The 19,689-nt window shown below is 41.2% G+C and overlaps 2 protein-coding genes across 8 annotated transcripts in view; both read right to left on the bottom strand.

Moving 5' to 3' along the window:
• Positions 1 to 4,924, bottom strand: part of gab1 (GRB2-associated binding protein 1) — a 54,600-nt gene extending 49,676 nt beyond the window's left edge. For 4 of the 7 annotated variants that reach the window (XM_077570577.1, XM_077570578.1, XM_077570579.1 and 1 more), the window contains exons 1-2: positions 4,788 to 4,923; positions 4,154 to 4,312 (exon numbers count right to left, since the gene is read on the bottom strand). In XM_077570577.1, the coding sequence (XP_077426703.1) occupies positions 4,154 to 4,225 (72 nt within the window). In that variant the 5' untranslated portion in view covers positions 4,226 to 4,312; positions 4,788 to 4,923. Of the gene's footprint in view, positions 1 to 4,153; positions 4,313 to 4,445 lie in introns of all 7 variants that reach the window. The other 3 variants (XM_077570584.1, XR_013294755.1, XM_077570583.1) reach the window with 3 other exon arrangements.
• A 3,041-nt stretch (positions 4,925 to 7,965) lies between these two features.
• Positions 7,966 to 19,510, bottom strand: usp38 (ubiquitin specific peptidase 38). Its single transcript, XM_077571264.1, has 13 exons — positions 19,344 to 19,510; positions 18,007 to 18,192; positions 17,227 to 17,731; positions 16,751 to 16,886; positions 16,552 to 16,681; positions 15,408 to 15,509; positions 15,149 to 15,307; positions 14,058 to 14,251; positions 12,638 to 12,731; positions 12,454 to 12,560; positions 12,020 to 12,317; positions 10,159 to 11,073; positions 7,966 to 8,796 (listed from the first exon to the last, which is right to left on the bottom strand). Exons 2-13 carry the CDS (start codon positions 18,181 to 18,183, stop codon positions 8,629 to 8,631), a joined length of 2,985 nt encoding a protein of 994 aa, XP_077427390.1. The 5' UTR covers positions 18,184 to 18,192; positions 19,344 to 19,510; the 3' UTR covers positions 7,966 to 8,628.
• Positions 19,511 to 19,689: the final 179 nt, after the last annotated feature.

The following is a 19,689-nucleotide window of genomic DNA, read 5'->3' as shown; positions in this document are numbered from 1 at the left end:
GTGGCATTCATTGTGAAATGATGGGATTTTGTGTTACCAAATGTGTCTGATAAGAGTCATTTCTGGTGTGTTATTACGACATAATTTGCAGTAAAACATCCATGACACATGGTTGTCATCGGACTGCAATGGGGGAAAAAATAATAAATAAAATAAACAAAAATAGATTGCATTATGCTACTAAACTTGTATTGCAGAGATATGAAATCCTACAAAACTGTAGCCCCTTTTACACTGCATGTAAAAGCCAACTCTTCCCTACTTTTTTTTTTTCTCCCTCAACTACAAATGTGAAAATGTCACTGACACCAAATGGGGGGTGCAAAGTTGACCTGACAATTTTCCGCTCTCAAAGGTAGTATGCCCGACAGAAGCATATTTTAAATTCCATGCATTCTCAGTCAATTAGCACATCAGATGCGGAACTGTAGAGCCATGATTTATTTGCCCGTCCCTTTCAAACAGAGCCGGCCTGCACCTTCACACAGGCAATGCGCTGCAGCTTGCCGCATTATGATAAGCATATGTGCGGTTACGTCAGAAGAAGGCAGTACTTTTGGAATAAAGCTGAAAAGCAAAAAAAAAAAGGTGTAGCGTTAATCCTTTGATGCGTTCTGAAAGGAGGTCTTTCTGGAATAAATGCTGCAAAAGTGCCAAAGAAAAAGATATACACTTGTACAGTTAGTCAAGCCTTTTATGCTCAGAGTACAGAAGTCTCATTTTTATAAATAATTTAAATTTGCAATTGGCAACTCGCCCAAAAAATGGAAATTGCACGCTCATACAGCAGCTGCTGCTGCTGCTGCTGCTTGCCCTATTATGATAAGTAGATGTGTTGCTACGTCGGAAGACGGTGGCCCTTCTTTGGAAATAAATGCATCTAAAAATCCAAAGAAAAAGCCAAACATTAATCCTTGGATTGATGTAATTTCTAAAGATTGTCCTTTTGGATTAAATCACAAAGCCAAAAATAAATAAAGAAAGAAAAGAAAATGGCAAAATAAAATGAGAACAGATAAAATTAATAATTTGATGATCGCATGACAATTTTTTTTTTTTAAAGGCAAAATATACTAGAGAGAGGTGTTGTCTTTTTACAGCGGACAATTTTGATTCTTAAAAGATTTCTATTCCAAACCCTCGCGTGTCGTATCTGGCTGCTATCAGACACTTTGACTTTGCCCACTGATTGCCGGAGCTCAAAGGTGAGATTATTTTAAGAATCCAAAGGCTTTTTATTGTCATTCCAGCCTTTGAGCGAGACAGTACAACGAGTACAAACAAACGAGTAAGTATAGTGCCGGCCATATAAGGTGTAATACGAGGAAAATGCCGGGAATTTACAAGAACGCAGAAACTAAAAAAGTTTGCTGTGTCATCTTTTAATCCAAGTATTAGATAAAGCTCTCATTTTAAGCATAATATTATAATCAACGCCACACTAGAAGTTGGAGTACCCAGAGAGAACTCATTTTTTGGGTGTTAACATTCGCATTCATGTCCTGGGATTGTGGGATTCAGTTCACACACATTAGCCATCTAAAAGTTGATTTGTGTTTTTAACCAGCTCGCTGTCCCTTTTATGCATAAGGTATGTTTAAGGTGTTTCAGGCATGACTCAAAAACTGACTTGGTAGCAGGCCCGGCGACCTGCGTTAAATATTAAGGCAATGTTGCCTAATGTAAGCCTTGCATCCTGGCAATCACTCTTGGTAAGCACGTTTTACATGATCCTTCCTCTACCAGGCCGCTACACCCGAAAGATTCCCCAAAGAGCCGACTTTGTCGAGAAGGGGAAAAGTCATCGGGCTCCAACAACGGGTGATGGAGGGGCTGTGCCGCTTCACCAGCAATGACTCAAATAAAATGAAAATAAATTAATTTAAAAAAAAAAAACTGCTCATACCATTGATGGGAAGTTTTAGCAGTATTTTTTTTAATACTGCAGTATATACTGAAACCAGTAACAGGTCCTTGTGCCTAGTGGAGACTAACCATGAAGTTAGGGTGAAATGAGAGATGTTAAGTAGTACGTGTGTTCAATATTTAGGACAATTCACTTCAACACATCCATGTAGACAGATCATTTAAAAATACTAATATCCTTGTACCTATAGAATCATCACTTTTTTAGGAGACAAAAAAATGCGTGTGCAACCTGCATATTAGAGAGCAAGCCATTTTCAACACTTAAGATTGGTCAATATTTTGTAAAAAAAATAAATAAATAAATAACACATACATGTGTAGTGACAAATCTTATCGATTTATGAAATTAAATATACCCAATTTTTACATTGGATTATATATATATATATATATATATATATATATATATATTTTTTTTATTATCACGCTATGTTTTATTTTACACTATACAATTATAGAGTGCTTTTTTTCCCCCTCATTAAAAAACACAAGCAAAAAATATATTTTTCACGAAGGAGGCTTGAGCAGATTAATGGCACTTCCATTCATTTCAATGGGGACACATAACATACGAGTGTTGTGAGTTATGTCACTTCGCACGTGCATGGCTACAGAACTAATCAAACGTGCATATCAAGGCACCACTTTACCATTATCAACATCATACACGTAACAATGAAACATCCATTTTCAACCCGGTGTTTTGATCACAAATGAACCCGCCAACGAGCTCTGTGGCTGCATAGCTTCCAAACTGTAATCCATACTCTTATCGAGCCAAGATAATCAATAATTCCTCACACACAACAGCATTGAATATCCCCAACAAAAAAGGTAGCCCCTGCTTCCAGAGCTGAAGACTACATTTGTCTACAGTATTATCTAGCTGCTTTTGTTAATTTTTCTCAGTACATGGCAAAAGAAATGTAGTGGTTGCACACAATGTGGCGCAAGCAACCAAGCAAATGTAACAAAAAAGGTACAAGTGTCACTGTCCTGACTGCTTGGTACAATATGGATAAAAAGTGATATAGAGGTAGCCTAGCAATGATGGACTTAACCAATCCATCTACTAGTCGATGAGTCGACTTCACTATTGCACATCGACATTTAATGCTTGAAGTTGACTAATCGCTAATTTTAACGTCACTGCCGTTGCCAGACTGTAAACTCTTCTGGAGCAGAGATATGTCTAGCCAGCAAGGCAACAACCTTCATACATCTGCAGGTTGGAGACCGCTATAATGCTGTGAAAAAAATATGACGTCACGGATGAATCGACTTCGGTTCAACTTTCATCAAATTATAGTTGACTACAAACCTCTATTAGACTGTTTTTCACAGTCCGTGAATTTTTCGAGGCTTCCCGTTATAAAGGGCTTGCCGAAAATGCGGAAGCACTCACCGAAAAGGTGAGCATCCGTCAATGAGGGAGCAACGTAACGACGGAAGTGCCCACCTCCAACGACTAAAGCCACCAAGCAGCATCACAACAACAAAAAGAGGAACCTTCTTCTGTCCTGGCTTCTTCAAACAATATGGATAAAACAAAATGGCTTTAATAAAGTTACAAAGGTTGAACAGGCATCTCTGTCCACACCAAAAGATAGCAACGAACAGCATCTTGCAATCATGCTTTGGCATAGCAAAAAACATGGTAGATGTGCCCTAGCTATTAAATTGAATAACCTATTAAAGCTACGTATCATAACAACAAAATCCTACGTTGACAATACAGGAACAGAATGCACAGTGCACCGCTGTGTTTAGCAGAGATGTGGCAAGACTTGCATCCCAGACACATGCAGCAATCACTGCTTTTAACTCAAACTAAATAGCTTCTTTTTACTCTTGTATGGCAATCAAGAACCAGCAAGCTAGCAACATCCTTACACTAGGACGCATTTTAATTAAATGTCATTGAATATACTGATTTATACACGCAAACAACGGGTCAATTAACTTTTTTTTAAAAAAGGTGACCCGGGTAAACAACAAGGTGCTCCCTTCAAGTACCAGCACTTCAAAGAAATTTCAATGCAAACGAAAGTCGGACAAATCAAACACGAGGAAATCAACGCCATGACACGTCGTTGAAACAAGCCACACAAACCGCGACACTTTGCAATGTCCTATGGCCGTTTAACGCGCCTCGCCGTGTCACAACGTTAAAAAAATAATTAGATCATAATTATTGTGTGTGTTTTTTTAAACATGCACTTACGTAACGTCGCAACTTTTTTTCCGGCGGAGACTTTCGCAGCCATCCTGAACACACCACGTCTCCCCCGCTCATAGCTGCTGCTTGCAGGCTTTCTCCCCGTCTGGGAGTTCGGCAAGATAATGGAGCTCTCCGGAGCCCTTGGGGAGTGTCCTCTTGTGCCTGGAAACAAAAAAACAACCAACTCAACACTCAATAGTACATCAAAAGTGCATTCGTTTGTGGCACATTTCACGTAAAAAGCGTCATTTTATCTTGTTGTTGTTGTGTGTCCTCGAAATGGGGCATAGTTTACCAGTCAGTCCTTCGAAAGTCGCCTGCTGGGAATCGAAATGTCGAATAAAAGTTGAAATAGCCTCCTCGTTGACGCTTTTACTTCTACAAACAGTAAAAAAACAAAACAAAAAACTATCAAGAATGGGGAAAAACGCGCTAAGTTTTGTTTAGTAGTTGAAGCCTGAAAAAGTGCTGCGATTCCCGGTTGGCGGGACGCGAGGCGAAGGTCCCACCGCGCCGCGCCGGGTCATAGTTGTCGGGGGTGGTGGTGGTGGAACTGTGAAGGAGGAGGGGGACGCCGCAACCGCGAGAGATAAAACAGCAACAAGCCCCGAATGGAGTGCCCCTGAGCTTTTCCTACCAGTTTACGCCTGCCTCGGTTCCTTAATTGTGATTGACAGGGTGGCTCCGTCTTTTCCCTGAACTCGCACAGTCGCACTCCTCCTCCTCTGGAACATGGCGGCGTCAAGCTTCCGCTGACACCTGCGACCAGAAGTAGGGCGAACGAGTCTTTTGCTAATTTAAAAGGATATTTATCGTGCTTATTTCTTAATATTATGTCGTTGAGTTTTATGGAGGCTATTCGACGTACATGTTTAACGTTAATAAAATACGGCATGTCTGTGTGAAAAGTCCTACATGGAGCTTTGTCAGTTCATCGACTGACCTATTTCTTATTGTGAACGTCTCAACCGGAAGTTGTGGTCTCTTCCCCCAGGGAACTTTACTATCCATTTTGTTAAACGTGTAGGTTTGTGCTGTAGTACTAGATTAAACCTACTTTTGCCTTCCCATTTTTTCTCCTTCCTTTGTGACATTTCCCCTTACTTTTCCTTTCCATCTCTTACTTCCTTTCAATGGTGCAAAATAAAATAAAACTATTTTAAATACAGTAGTATTTTTGTTTTGCATCCTTCCTTCCATGGCTTAAAATTGCTTTATTTTTTGCTTTCCTTCTTTCCTTACATCATTCAGCACCTTTCCAATACTGCTCTAAAATCAACTTTGTTTTTGACACACACAAAATATATATATATATATTTTTTTTTTACCATTATTCAGATTGCAAGGTTGTCTCTCTAGGCTTTGAGGTATCTGAGGAATTTTATTGGAATTCCATTGTGATGCTAAACACCTCTATCCCCAAGGATGTGTCCTGTTTGCTACCATGATTAATGACTTCTTCAACAACAACAGCCGGAGGAGTATCGATGAAGAAATGAGGCCCCACTAATTACCAAACACACAAAACAGCAAGTCCAATTGTTACAATAACCGCCTGCATCTACACCTGACTTCTTGGTAAAATATTACTAAAGTGACATTTAGCGTAGCAGCAAAAGTGGTATGACATGCATCATTTGTCTTGACTGCTTAGTATAATATAAAGTGACGTAGCAGGAGCATCGCTACAAAAGCTGTCCTGGCTTCTGGTACAATATGGCTAACACCATGTAGCAGTTTCATGTGATGTAGCATAGCAACACAAGTGGCAAATGCATCCGCCTCTGCTGCTTAGAAGAATATGGCTAGAACGATATAGTAGTAGCATAGCGGACAAAAGCTAATATGGCTATGGTTATGTAGTTGTAGGATAGCGACAAAAATTTGTTTGACATTTTTGACAATGACATTTGAATGTCCTGGCTATCAGTCTATTAGGGCTAAAGCAACGTAGCAGTAGCGACAAAAGCTATCTTGGCTGCTTAGCATAGTAGCAAAAACGATCCTGGCTACGCAGTAGAATATGGTAATGATAACGCGGTGGGTAGTAGGTAATGTCTGGTCGGTGCTGGATTTCACTTTCCTTTCTTTGATCCTTCCTCGGGTCTCCTGACAACCTCACGACTAGCTGGATTCTGAAGTATTCGGTTTAGGTGAACGGTATGGGATTTTTAATAGGTTTTCGGTGAACTAATGAGTACACTCACACGCACGCGCAGATGCACATACTCACCCACATACAAAATAAAAATAAATAAAAAAAGAGCGCAATGATGACATGTCAAATCGTTAAAATTACCGAATGAACAATACTGAGCTCTTAATATCGAGCATGGCGGAAGCATATGCCACCAAAAATGGTACATCTGTTCTGGCATCTCAGTACTGCAGAGCAATCATGACGTCAGTAAACCTCAAGTTCAAGCATTTTTTCCCTCGCAAAATTGCAGCATCAAAACAAAAGGTATCTTGAAATCTAAAAATTCATCCCGTGTTCTTTTCAATTCATCAACTACCTGGAGAACCTTTTTAAGACAAATTGATTTATTGCATATATGTGTTATTAAAGTTATCAAATGCCCAATAACTCACTCCGTTCTGAAAAATGAAACACACAACAAATCAAAATGCACGCAAATGAGAAGCGGAACCTCTAAAGCGGAACATAGCTACATGCTAATGGGTTAGCTTCTGCTCGGCGGAGTTCAATGTGTTTTTGGAATTGAAATTGCACTTAGCAGTTAAAACGACATTTTGCATCAGCTCAAGTTCAACTTCCTGATCTATGGTTATCACCACCTCTCCCCCCTTTGTTTTCATGGGTACTCTTTACCCAAATTAAAAGCAAAATAACACAAAAAAAGTGCACTTGCTTATAGTTAATCCTGAAGATTTGACACATTGCTGCCTCACGGTAGGTTCCATATCCTATTCTATGGTTCACATTCACTCAACAACAAAAAGGCAACACAAACTTTTATAACTACAACTAAAGTCTCGTGTGATTTGCCAAAGTCATAGTGATGATGGTTGGTTCCACTTTGGAGGTTCTACTAGTCGTATCATAATGCATTGTCCTGTGCTATATGATGTTTGCATGAGGTAATTTAAAAAAAAAAAAAAAAGTGTTTTGCTTAAACCTTAAATGAAAGAACATAAGATTTCACCAAAACAAAATCTAAATAAATTAAAATGGTTAAAAGGTATACATACAACACTTTCAGTCCTAAAGGAGTTTTTCAGTGCTTGTTGCAAGGGGTGGGCAACCATCTCAGAGCATAATACAGCGGTGCCTTGTGATAAGACTTTAACCCATTCCATGCTCATCTCAAACCAGCTTTCCCTATTGAAATGAGTGGAAATGTCAACAACAACAAAAGTGTTCCACCCTCCAAAGATCACTTCTTCTACAACTACTCAGTTTCGCTAGTCGTAGTCGTTTTTCATAGAGGATAAGAGTATTCATTTGTTGTATATATATATATATATATATATATTTCCATAATTAGTGTTCAACTCTATCGATGCTAACAGTTAGCATGTTAATGTTTTTTCTCTCTCTCAATTATGTTAGCATTAAACTAATGTGCCCAATAACCCATAGGTAACATTATTTGGTTGCTCTAAAAACATTGTGTAATTGAATGTTGAATGTTTAATTAATTTTTTACGACCACCACTGCTTTTCAAGTTTCGACATCAATCCCTAAAAGTCGGGTCACTCATATCTCAAGGCAGCACTGTACAACCAAACTGGAGAGCTGGCATCTGTAAAACTGATGTTTAAGCCTCTTTACAGCAAAATTGCAGCAGAGCAGTAGCACAATATCTTGTCATTTATTATTTTTTTTCCTTTTACACATTTCCCTTATACAAAAGGCATCGTCCCACCTGTTAAGCCTCGGGTATTAGCTCCAAAAGTGCTCCCACCCACTCTGCGATATTGCAACAAGGCGGGAAATGCCGACTTTTACAGAATTTTTTGACTCGAGTCGTAATACATATGATGGATCTGTGTGAAAGGGGCCAAATCACAGTAATATTGCATTTGTGGTAATGTGTCTGGATCTCCATGTGAAAAAGCTACATTGCTTCATGTTCGTTTGATCTCAGTGTTAAAGAGGCTAACTTGCTGATTTGGTTGGACCTCTGTGTGAGGCTACATTTATAATTTGACTGGCTCTCTGTGTGAGAGACAAATTGCTAATTTGCCATCATTTGTTTGCTGGATCTCTCTGTGAAAGAGCCAGCTGGCTCTTTACAGGCATTCTGATCATGTCGTAGTAGACGTCTTCATCGTGACAAGGCCTGAGGAGCTTTATGTGGCATCTGTAAAGCTGCCGTTTAAAGTCTCCTTTACTGACCTTCAGGTATATTTCACGTTTTTTTTTCCTCATGAATTTACCACGGCCTCTGAGGGTAGCAAAAAGGTTCCCCCGCCTCTTGTCTTGTTACCATTGTGTGCTTTTTATTTAGCTTTAGAAGACCAGTCTACTAATGGTGTTAAAGCCCCCTCCTCCTCCCCCTCCCCCTCCAGATGGGCCGCAACTCCCCGGCGGGTTGTTGTCATCCGAGCCGTTGGGCCTGAAGGAGCAGGAAGACGACGGGGCCTGCAGAGCCTGAGTCCGAGCGTTCAGTTCTTGTTCCTGTGGGGAGAGAAACAAACATGTCAAAAGGCAGTTGCAGCGTTCTGACAGCTCCCCCTAGTGGCCGTTTTTGCACAAGAGACTGCTCAGTGGCTTGTGAAATTGCTGCCCGGCTTCCTCCAGATTTGACTCGAGGCGAAGGCGAAACAGATCTTTTTATCAAGCGTTGATCTTGATGATTTGTCGAGGACGTTTGTTGTATAGCGCCGACGCCACAGTGCGTGTGTGAAATGTGAACAAGTGCAGAGCTCTGCAGTCTGTGCCTTCCCCTTTAGCAGCTCTCATGTACATTGGAGAAAACATCATTTAACAACACAAAGAACCAGATGTAACGTAATAACCAGTGTTTGTTCACCTGTGCCTTTTACGCAAAACCCAGCAAAAGCAGGACATTGCTTCAACTGTGTCCCACTGAAAAAGGCACAGGTGGATAAATGCCCAATTTTACCATATTGCTCATTTGTGGTAAAACTGCAGGACTTTTAGGTGACAGAGTTTATATTGCCAATATATGAAAAAGAGTTTTAAGATTTTTCATTTGTGAATTTGACTGGATCTGTGTGAAAGAGGCTAAATTGCAATCATTTGACTGGACCTGTGTCAAAGAGGCTAAACTGTCAAGGTTAAATTGCTAATTTGTTGTAATTTGGCTGAAACCCTGTATGAAAGGATCTTAATTCCTAATTTGACTGTATCTCGGTGTGAAAGGTCAAATGGATCATTTGCAGAGCTCGGTGTGAAAAAGGCAAAATTCATAGTTCCGCTTAATCTCCTTTAACTCTTTGACTGCCAAAAACGTTAAATAACGTTTAGGAAAATCCTATGGAGGAGTGCCAAAGACGTCAAAAGACGTTTGTTTCTAAACAGAGGTGAAACTAACCATTTTCTATTGTTGATTACTGAAAAACGGAATAAGGTAGAAACAAACTTTATTTTCTGATGAAAGATGAGAGTCCAATCTTTCATTTGGTAGTATGTGTGTTTCCATAGTCCAAACACATAATTTTCTATGGACCTTGAAAGATCAGTCAAAATGCTTAAAATCGGCTGGCACTGGGGACAACCCGTTTCTGAAAACGTCTGGCAGTCAAAGAGTTAAGTAGGCTACATTGCAGTTATATGGCTGGATCTCTGTGTGAAAGGGACAGATTTTTCTGTTATTTGTCTGGATCTATGTGATAGAGGTTCAAGTGATTTCAGGTAATAGTTTTGTAGTTTTCATTTTAGTTCGTAAATGTTCCATTTTTAGTTTTTGTTATTATGTAATTAGTTTTCATTATCTATAATAGTTTTGGTGTGAAAGAGAATATGTCGCTTTAAACAGGCTGGATTTCTGTAAGAAATGCTTGAAATTAGTGTTACCTGTAAATACAGCTTATTGTCCTTGATAATGGCGTCCAGCAGTTCTTTCTGCAGTGGTGGCTCAGCGCTCTGCCTCGTTCCACTAGCTGCAGCGCCTTTAATAGAGTCCTGCCCCGCCACTTCCTGTTTCCTGTACATGAGCACATAGGCGGTGTCCTTGGGGAAGCGGCTGGTGATGTTCTGCACCGACTGGAAAGAGGCGAACGTCACCCTGCTGTCATTGAACAGCAGCCAGTCGCTGGGGGGCCCTGAGCCGCCCCCCTGACCACTGGGGCCCTCTCGGACTTGCTCCCCTTGACTCAAGTCCTCGTTTTGACAGGAGGCAGCAACTTCTGCTGTGCTGTTGCAGCCATAGGAGTAATAATGTCCACTCTCGGACGACACGCCCGAATGCATCACGACGGAGCTGAGGACGTAACACACCGGCTGGACTTCCTCGTCTCGACGGGAGGGTTTGAGTTTCTTGGCCAGGTTCTCGCTGCTCTCCGGGGAGTCCACCGCGGAAGGGGTGGAGGGAGCAGGCAGGGGCGGCGACGGCGACGGCACCAAAGGCCGGTGCACGGGAAGGCGCAAGCGCGGCGGGATGGTGACGTTGTCCAAGATCTTGCGGCGCACGTGGCACTTGGCGTCGTAGGCGAAGCGCAGCAGCGTGAGGATCAAATACTCGGGGGCCGACATCACCTTGAGGGTGCGCTCGGCCCTCCGCAGGCAGCCGCACTTGCCGCAGAAGTAGGCGTTGTCCTGGTCAAGGATCTCCGGAGCCAGGAAGTAGTCCACCAGGTCGGGCACGGAGAAGGGAGGTTCGTTGTTCTCTGGCACGGCGGGGACGTGGCTGGCTTGGTCTTTGGTCCCCGGAACGGGGGTCTCGCTGCCGCCGTTGACTGAACCCTGGCAAACCACTTTGGACTCGTCGGACTTAGGGAGACAAGAGACAAAATTGCGTGGAAAAGAGGATAAAGTGTTAAATTGTGGTAATTCATCTGGACTTTGAAGTAAAAGAGGCTAAATAACTAATTTGCTGTAATTTAGTTGGGTCTCTGTGTGAAGTAGGGTAAATTACTCATCTGTGAGAAAGCAACTAAATTGCGAATTGCTGCAATTTAGCTGAGTCTCTGTGTGAAAGAGGCTAAATTGCTCATTTATGGTAATTGGTTTGTTTTCCGTGTAAAAGGTGCAAATGAGCTTATTTGCTAATTTAGCTGTGTGTCTGTTTCAAACTAAATTGCTAATGTACAGAAATTTACAGTAATTTGGCTAGGTTTCTCTGTGTGAAAGAGGCTAAATTGTCAATCTGATGGAAGGAGGCAAAAAAAAAGTTCATTTAGCTGGGTGTCAAAGAGGCTAAATTATTAGGTTACGGACATTTGGCTAGGTGACTGTAATTTGGCTGGTCTCTGCCTGAAAGAGGCTGAATTACAGATTTGAGGTAATTTAGGATGGATGTTTGGGTGAAGGATACTATATTACTAATTTGGTTGGATCTCTGTAAAAAAAAGAAGCTAATTTACAGTAATTTGTCTGGATCTGTGTGAGCTCAAATTGCCAATTTCTGATAAAGAAAATAAATTGATAATTAACAATCATTTGGCTGGTATCTGTCTGAAAGAGGCTAAAGTTGTAATTTGTTGGAACTCTGCTTAACTTGGAATAATTAGGCATTATCTCTGCATTAAAGAAGCTAAAATTGCTAAATTGGCACGATCTTTGTACAAAAGGCTAAAATGCTACTTTACTCATTTGACTGGATATCAAAGGGGTAAGATCGCTTATGGTTATTTCACCGGATCTCAATTGTTAAATTGGCTAGATCGCTGGGTGAATAAGGCTAACTTGCCAATTTGTGTTAAAGAGGCCAACTTGCTTTGGACTTGTCGGCATCCCGCGAGGGGCAGAAGGCCAGCGAAAGGTCCGTGAAGGGCTCCTCCTTTTCGGAGACGCAGTCGCAGTGCGTGCATCGGATGCCCGTCACCAGCTTTCCACCGAAAGTCCTCTCTATGAGCGTCCGTGTGTCGTCGTCGTCCACTCTTGGAGAGGAAACTTCGCCTTCTTCGGGGGTCGTCGGAGCGGCCGCGTCTTTGCCGCTTGAGTCGACGGCATCGGTGGGAACGTTGGCCTTGGTCGGTTCCAACACCTGAACGGTTTTCTCCTCTTCGTGTAACCTTGGTATCAAGAGACAATGTCAATAAACTCGGGAGATGCTACGGTAGAGGATACTGTGAACAATATCAAGAGGAAAAGTGTTTGATAGAAAAAATAAGGAGAAAAACCCCGATCCTAATTAGTTATATATCATACCTGTCTAGTAGAAAGCGGAGGTATTCCGAGCAGTCCTGCTGAGAGCCCGCATTGAACCACGGCGGGCGGGACACCTCCAAGAAGTTCCTGGGAGCGTAGGCCGCCCTCTATGGTGAGACAAAGACATTGCACCACACATTCAAGTTGCCACAGTCGTTCTAGACATCCGCGTGCAAACACAAACCTGAGTGTGCGCAAGGAAGGCGAAGAGCATTTGCAGCTTCTTCATCAGGGTGCTGGTACCGTTCAGGCGTAGCGACAACACATGTCGTCTGAAACTGGACAAGGACAAGTTCACTTTAGATCATAGGTGTCAAACTCTGGTCCTCCAAGGCCGGAGTCCTGCAGGTTTTTGATGTTTCCTTTCTCCAACACAGCTGATATATGATCAGCTCGTCAGCAAGCTCTGCATAAGCCTGATATTGATCCTGCTTATTGGAATAGGGAAACCTCCAAAACCTGCAGGACTGTGGCCCTCGAGGACCGGAGTTTGACACCTATGCTTTAGATTAAAGCATTATTTAAAGGAGGCATATTTTTATGTTTCAGGGTTTATGCAGCTTCATTTAAATTCAAGACATTTTAATTCCATTTTAAAATACATTTAAGACCAACTTCACAATATTGCCGATGTCCCTCCCATATTGTTCAAAATTGCATATAAACAAACGTGCATCTGCTCTTAAATCCAGACTAAGATCACAACACTTTTGTTGGTTCCACGATTGTGATTGAGGGATGTTACTACAAAAGTCATTTATTAACTCTTTGACTGCCAAAAACGTTAAATAACGTTTAGTAAAATCCTATGGAGGGGTGCCAAAGACGTTAAAAGACGTTTTTTTCCAAAACAGAGGTGAAACTAACCATTTTCTATTGTTGATTACTGAAAAACGGAATAAGGTAGAAACAAACTTTTTTTTCTGATGAAAGATGAGAGTCCAATCTTCATCTATCATTTGGTAGTATGTGTGTTTCCATAGTCCAAACACATCATTTTCTGTGGACTTTGAAAGATCAGTCAAAATGCTTAAATCGGCTGGCACCCACGGCATCCCTTTTCTGGAAACGTCTGGCAGTCAAAGAGTTAATTAAATTATTTTTTTGAATAATGTTAATTTACTGTGAGATTTGACATTATTCACAATCTAAAATCATACTACGTGTTATGTATTTTCTGAGACTTTGGAAAGATTGATTTAAGACATTTTAATGCCAATTAAGGCCTTGTTCATAGATTCATGGATTCCGTGTTCATATTCGAATTGTTGGGTTTCTGCAGTGCCTGCCAACCCACCAAATAGTAAGTACTGGTACACATTTTGTTATCTCACTCTTTCTGAAAGTAGGGGACATCAGTCGCCGAGTTGCTAGAATTCTCCAATAACATCATAACAGGTTGCTAGTCTTTTTTTCCCTCCTGGTTGATAAATAAAATGGCAAGGTCGCTAAGCAGCTCTCTAGTTGCCCTGGTAACAAAAGCTTCACTTGGAATTTGCAATAGAAACAACCACTAACACCAAACAAAACGTACATTTGAACCAGAGTGACAAGTGCCTTTTAAGTGTACTTATAAGAGCATTATTATAAGCCTGGTGACTTACTCTGTGGCCATGAAGAGAGTCTGCAGGATGCTGTTCATGTAACAGGTGTTGCCCAGGTTGACCAGGCCTGTCTTGCCAGTCTCGGATTTCCCGGCCTGCCTCAGCGGACCGGAGGCGAAAGAGTTGGACTGGGACGTCCAGGCACTTTGATTCAACACCAGCTTGATCTTCTCCTCGCTTGGTTTCGGCAGATCCTGGTGAAATGAGACACACATTTAACCATGGGTCACTTTTGCCAAGAGATAATACTGGGCTGTGTATGTGTGCATGCGTGCGTATATTTTTATACTTTATATCAAACAAAACAAACGTGGAATTAATCCTTGAGATTCTTACTGAGCTTGAGTTAAAGGATTGTGAGATGTGATTGTGTTTCACATGTTTATGATTTGAACCTCATATTGAGGGATATTTTGTCACGGAAAAACTGAAAATGTAAAAGAGAAAATAATACACCTGTGGAGTTTATCTGCAGAAAAGCTGTCGTTACTCATATATTTTTGTTTTAGTAACAGTGGCTGTATTATTTTTACAGTTGTTTGACAATGAATATGCTTAAAGTGGAACCTTAAACATTTCTTGACAATGTGTTATATGTTACCTCACTAGTCTAAACATGACATTATGATTAAATTTGTGGAATATGAGCTATGAAGCAATATCCAGCCGTTTTTATCCATCTCAGGGGGGGCGGCCATTTTGCCACTTGCTGTCGACTGAAGATGACATCACAGTTGCTCAGGGCTCAGGCAACGCCCAATCACAGCTCAGCTGTTTCCTAAAGCTGCACTGTGATTGGTTGTTACCTGAGCAACTGTGATGTCATCTTCAGTCGACAGCACGCAGCAAAATGGCCACCACCTGAGATGGATAAAAAAAAGGCTGGATTTTGCTGCTCAACTTCTATTCCACTAACGCAATATTAACCAGAAGGTCATATTTAGACTAGTTGGGGGCTGCATAGAATCTATTATTGTCACACACAAAAATTATTATTATTATCAAAATGTCCCCTTTAAGTGTTTCTGAAAGCCTCGCCTGTGCTTTTTAATGAAACGTTCTGAACAACGTTAATCCCAGGGCTTGTTTACCTTGATGGCTTCCAAAATGTGGTCATAGAGATCTGGGAATCCTGAATACTGATACATCATGCAGTGTACGAGCTCCGTGAACTGCAGCAGGAAGGCTTTACTGGTGGGGAGGCCGTCGGCCTGCAGGGACTGCACCAGATGCACCACCTGCGGAATAACCTGCAACATATGAGGAGCACAGGATTGTTGGACACAGCAGGAATGCCGATAGCCCCGCCCCCTTTCACGTTTTTTTTTTTTTGCTGGCCAGATTCGTTACCAGATGGAAGGCCTCGGGAGAGTGCTGGAAACTGAGGAGCATGTGGGATAGGACGGCGAGCGCCCCCTGCCGCACGATGGGATACCACAGACGATTGAACACCTGTGGGTGGGGGACGCATGGGAAATGAAATAAACGAGTGAACCGTGAACATCTTGGCGCATCATTGCTAAAAGGAGCTAAACGACATTTGACGGTAGTTCCTGGTTAACTCTTTGACTGCCAGACGTTTTCAGAAAAGGGATGCCGTGGGTGCCAGCCGATTTAAGCATTTTGACTGATCTTTCAAGGTCCACAGAAAATTATGTGTTTGGACTATGGCAACACACATACTACCAAATGAAAGATTGTACTCTCATCTTTCATCAGAAGAAAAAAGTTTGTTTCTACCTTATTCCGTTTTTCAGTAATCAACAATAGAAAATGGTTAATTTCACCTCTGTTTTGAAACAAACGTCTTTTAACGTCTTTGGCACTCTTCCCTAGGATTTTACTAAACGTTATTTAACGTTTTTGGCAGTCAAAGAGTTAATAGGCATTCTGGCTGCTGAAAACGAACATTAGGCTTAAATTATCATATTATTGTGTCACTTATAGTTGTTTGTCATTAAATGTATTATTAGCATTTTATTTATATATTTTGTTGTTCTAGAGTAAAATTTAAAATAAAAGGTTTGACCAAATACTCAAGAGTTTAGGATGTCTTTTATGGATTTTCTTGTGTAAAAATAAAACAGCATTTTAAAAATATATTAGTATTTAAAAAATATTATGACTATTTCTGGAATTGGCTTCATTGAGTTTATTGTTTCTGGATGTGTATGTAAATTACTTACTTTTTAATGAAATTTGCATTCATCAAAACATTTGATTAAAATGCCTATTAATAAAAAAGGCAGAGTAAAATGATCATATGAATTAAAAATAATGCACATTTTAATTTAGTGAATTAATTCACACTTGTTTTCACATTTTTCTTAGTATATATACAGTACATCTGCTTTTGTGGCAATAATCCTTGTACTGTGAAAAATATTAATGAAGTAGAGAGTCTAGAGACTGATTTGAATGTTTTACAAGCCCCATTTGGATGCTATTTATTAAATTACATTAAAACAAAACATGTGCAGATTTCATTACCTACCAGTTCAATTTTGAGCTGAGTGACATCAATGAGGATGGTGAACTTCTGAACAGCGGCCAGTCCTTTAAGAAGAGCGATGACCCAAGTATCCACATGCTGGGCCAGAGGCCAGGAAAGCCAGTCGATCATCCTAAACCAAGAGGTCAAGTGTGTGAGCGGCCTCCATCCAAAAGCATCATGTCTACATACTTCCACATACCTGCAGAGTGCTTTGGTCATGTTTGCGTCTTTGACATTCTGGTCCGTGGTGAGACTCTTGATAAGCACTGTGATCATCTGGACAGGGATGTATTGTACCAGACTGGCCAAGGCGATAGACGGCTCAAAGGACGGGTCTGAAGAAGGACGGGGGAATACACTTAGCAGACATAAGCTAGAATGCTATAAAGTCAAGACGTTATGAGAACAAGACAATTGTAAAAGGAAAGTAATAAAGGCATTAGACAAAGTTGTATTGTTATGACATTACAGTAATGTAACAAGAACAAAGTTGTCATGTTATAAGTTGTTAAATCACGCAAATCAAGTTTCACTGTTAAAAAAAAAAAGGTTGTTGTGTTAATTCATCTCAAGTCGAACATTACTTTAGAAATGGCGGAATTAAAAATCAGCGTCACCGATGGCTCCATTTTATTTGTTGATGATGAATCAATAGTGAATGGAACAATGTCTCACCCGTAGAAGCGATGATAGCGAAGACCTCCTGCAGGGAAGGCAGCAGAGTGGCCGGCTCGGCCTTCCAGATGTTCTGCAGCAACGTGCTGACCTTGGTGACCTGGGCCACGTACTCGCCCAGCTCCTGCTCCTGGCTGGCCAGGCAGTGGAAGTAACCGATGGTCCTCACCAGCTGCTGGCAGAACAGGATGCCGCCCTTGTCTCTGGGCACGCACTGCACAAAGTCGGACAGCAGCGTGGCGAGACGGGCGCACACGGCCGGCCCGGGCCGCTCGCACACCATCCTCAGCATCTCCACCTGGACTACGGCGAACAGCTCCAGCACGGCGGGGCAGCTGATGAGCAGCCGCAGTCCGCAGTGGATGTAGTCCACCACGGCCGGGTCTTTGTGATCCAGCTGCTCGTAGCCCTGCTGCAGCAGGCCCAGCACAAAGTCCTTGCTGAAGAACACCTCAAACTCCGAGCGGTGGTAGCGGGCGTACGCCTCCAAGACCTGAAAGCCCACCTGAGGAGGGAAAAAGAGTACACACACTCAGTACTTAAGTACTTGACACGAGGGATATGGACCGAGCCGTGCACAAAATTACGACTTTACAATTGCCAAATTGCGCATAAGCAGAGTTCACTGTATCACACATTGGTTCTTTAAATCGTAGAAGTACATATAAGTACAACCAAAAAGTCACCAGAAAAATAAATACTTGGGTATCAGTACACATTTTAAAAAATCTACTTAAGTACAGTTACAAAATATTTGTTCTTGGTTCCACCACTGCCTACCTGCTTCTGGAAGGCGTCCTCCCCCAGCAGGACAAGGCGGGTGGTGACAGTGAACAGGGCCTGGCATTCCTCCACCGCAACGTCCTTCTCGGCCGCCTCCACCACCTTTTTCACAATGGCCTTCTTCACCGGAAGCGTGTGAGCAGAGCTGATCAGGCCCTCCAAAATCTTGTCCATGATGGCGGCCTGCAAGAGAAAAGTGAACAGGACGCCTCATTGGTCATGTGGCATCTGGCAAGTGATGCGATGCTAATTGAACAAAAAAAATTAACTAACAATGGAAATTGTGCAATATTATGAAATATTATGAGAATAAAATGCCATTTTTATACAGAAAAAAATGTGCTGTTATGACAAAAGATATAATTTTACAAGACAAGTCATAATGTAAAAAAAAATGAAATTAAAAACCAGCAATTATATATATATAGTTTTACTTTTCCAAGTAGAGTTCAGCTGTATTTAACGTTCAAGTCTTGTACAATACATTGTAAATGTTATCTTTAGTGCAGCTTGCTTTTAAACATTAACATAAGTACAGTTTTTATTCACATCAGCTTGGAAAGGCTTCTGCGACCGAATAAAAACAAGCGGTACAGTAAATGCATTTGATTTGTTTTACTGTAGTTGATGCAGTGTCTAAACTGAGTAATGTTAAAATGGCGTACAGTAATAAATACAGGTGTACTGTATAGGAACCTGCCTTGCTTTTGATAAACACCGAGGTCGACTACGTTACTGCATTATAATGTTGTTCATTTTTAGGGTGCATTTTCTTTAAGGTGGTACTTGGTGTAAACGGTTTGAGAAGCACAGGTGTTCTGTATTATATTGTACTGTATAGTATTGGACTGTATTATACAGTATTGTTTTTTTTTTTAACTGTCGAATCTCGTGTGACGTTAAAGGCCTTGGCACACAACAGCCAAATACAAACCACAACATTATTCACGAAATAACAGTCTTTAAATAAGTCACGCTGGCACAAACATCATTTACAGTTACTTTAGGAGCGTTTATCACACTTATTTTCCACATTTTTCTTCACTACAGTAGTCCATCGTTCATGAGCGCCTTGACGGCAACCGTACACAAGTACAAACACATTCGACATTAAACCACCACCGGAGCCATATTTGACTGGAGCGCTAATAAGTGTTTTAAATATAACTGAAGTGGCATGTTTTTGTTTACAAGCGCCGTGTCGAACAAAGCAACTTGAAGGGCCTGACGTTAGCTGTGTGATGTTTCTAGGTAGCCACTGACTTAGCATAAATGCTAATACGCCCTGAATGGCAAGAAGGGGAGACACTCGGTCTGAATAAATACGTCCATACCCAAATGTAGCATGTCAATAGTGTTCGACTTGAAGACGATACACTCCCTTTTGGTGTTAAATCTCGGATCGCAGGTAAATTCAGTTGTATTTTTTTGTCAAATCGCTCAACCGGAATCAGCTGATCATCAACATGGCAGCTACGTCATTTCTCTCACGCCCGACAAGCATGAAGGACCCCCAAACCGAGCGCCGATTTTGGTGGCTTGGCATTGCCTGATATTTTAACAATAATAATAATAATATTAATAATAATAATAATAATAATAATAATCATAATAATAATCATAATAATAATAATCTGGCTGATATGATCAAATTTATACTTAAATTGACAACACAAACGT

Source organism: Vanacampus margaritifer, chromosome 7, assembly GCF_051991255.1.
Source record: "Vanacampus margaritifer isolate UIUO_Vmar chromosome 7, RoL_Vmar_1.0, whole genome shotgun sequence".
NCBI classification, from domain to species: domain Eukaryota; kingdom Metazoa; phylum Chordata; class Actinopteri; order Syngnathiformes; family Syngnathidae; genus Vanacampus; species Vanacampus margaritifer.
The sequence above is the reverse complement of the archived record's forward strand: the minus strand, read 5'-3'. Positions and strand labels throughout refer to the sequence as shown.

Bases quoted from the DNA above. Each gene is read 5' to 3' on its own strand.
- usp38 (XM_077571264.1), bottom strand. From the start codon at position 18,183: ATGGACAAGATTTTGGAGGGCCTGATCAGCTCTGCTCACACGCTTCCG. The intron at 16,887-17,226 runs GTGAGACATTGT...GTCCTTCTTCAG, and splicing joins CGCTATCATCGCTTCTACGG to ACCCGTCCTTTGAGCCGTCT. The intron at 8,797-10,158 runs GTAACACTAATT...CTCTCCCCACAG, and splicing joins ACAATAAGCTGTATTTACAG to GAACAAGAACTGAACGCTCG.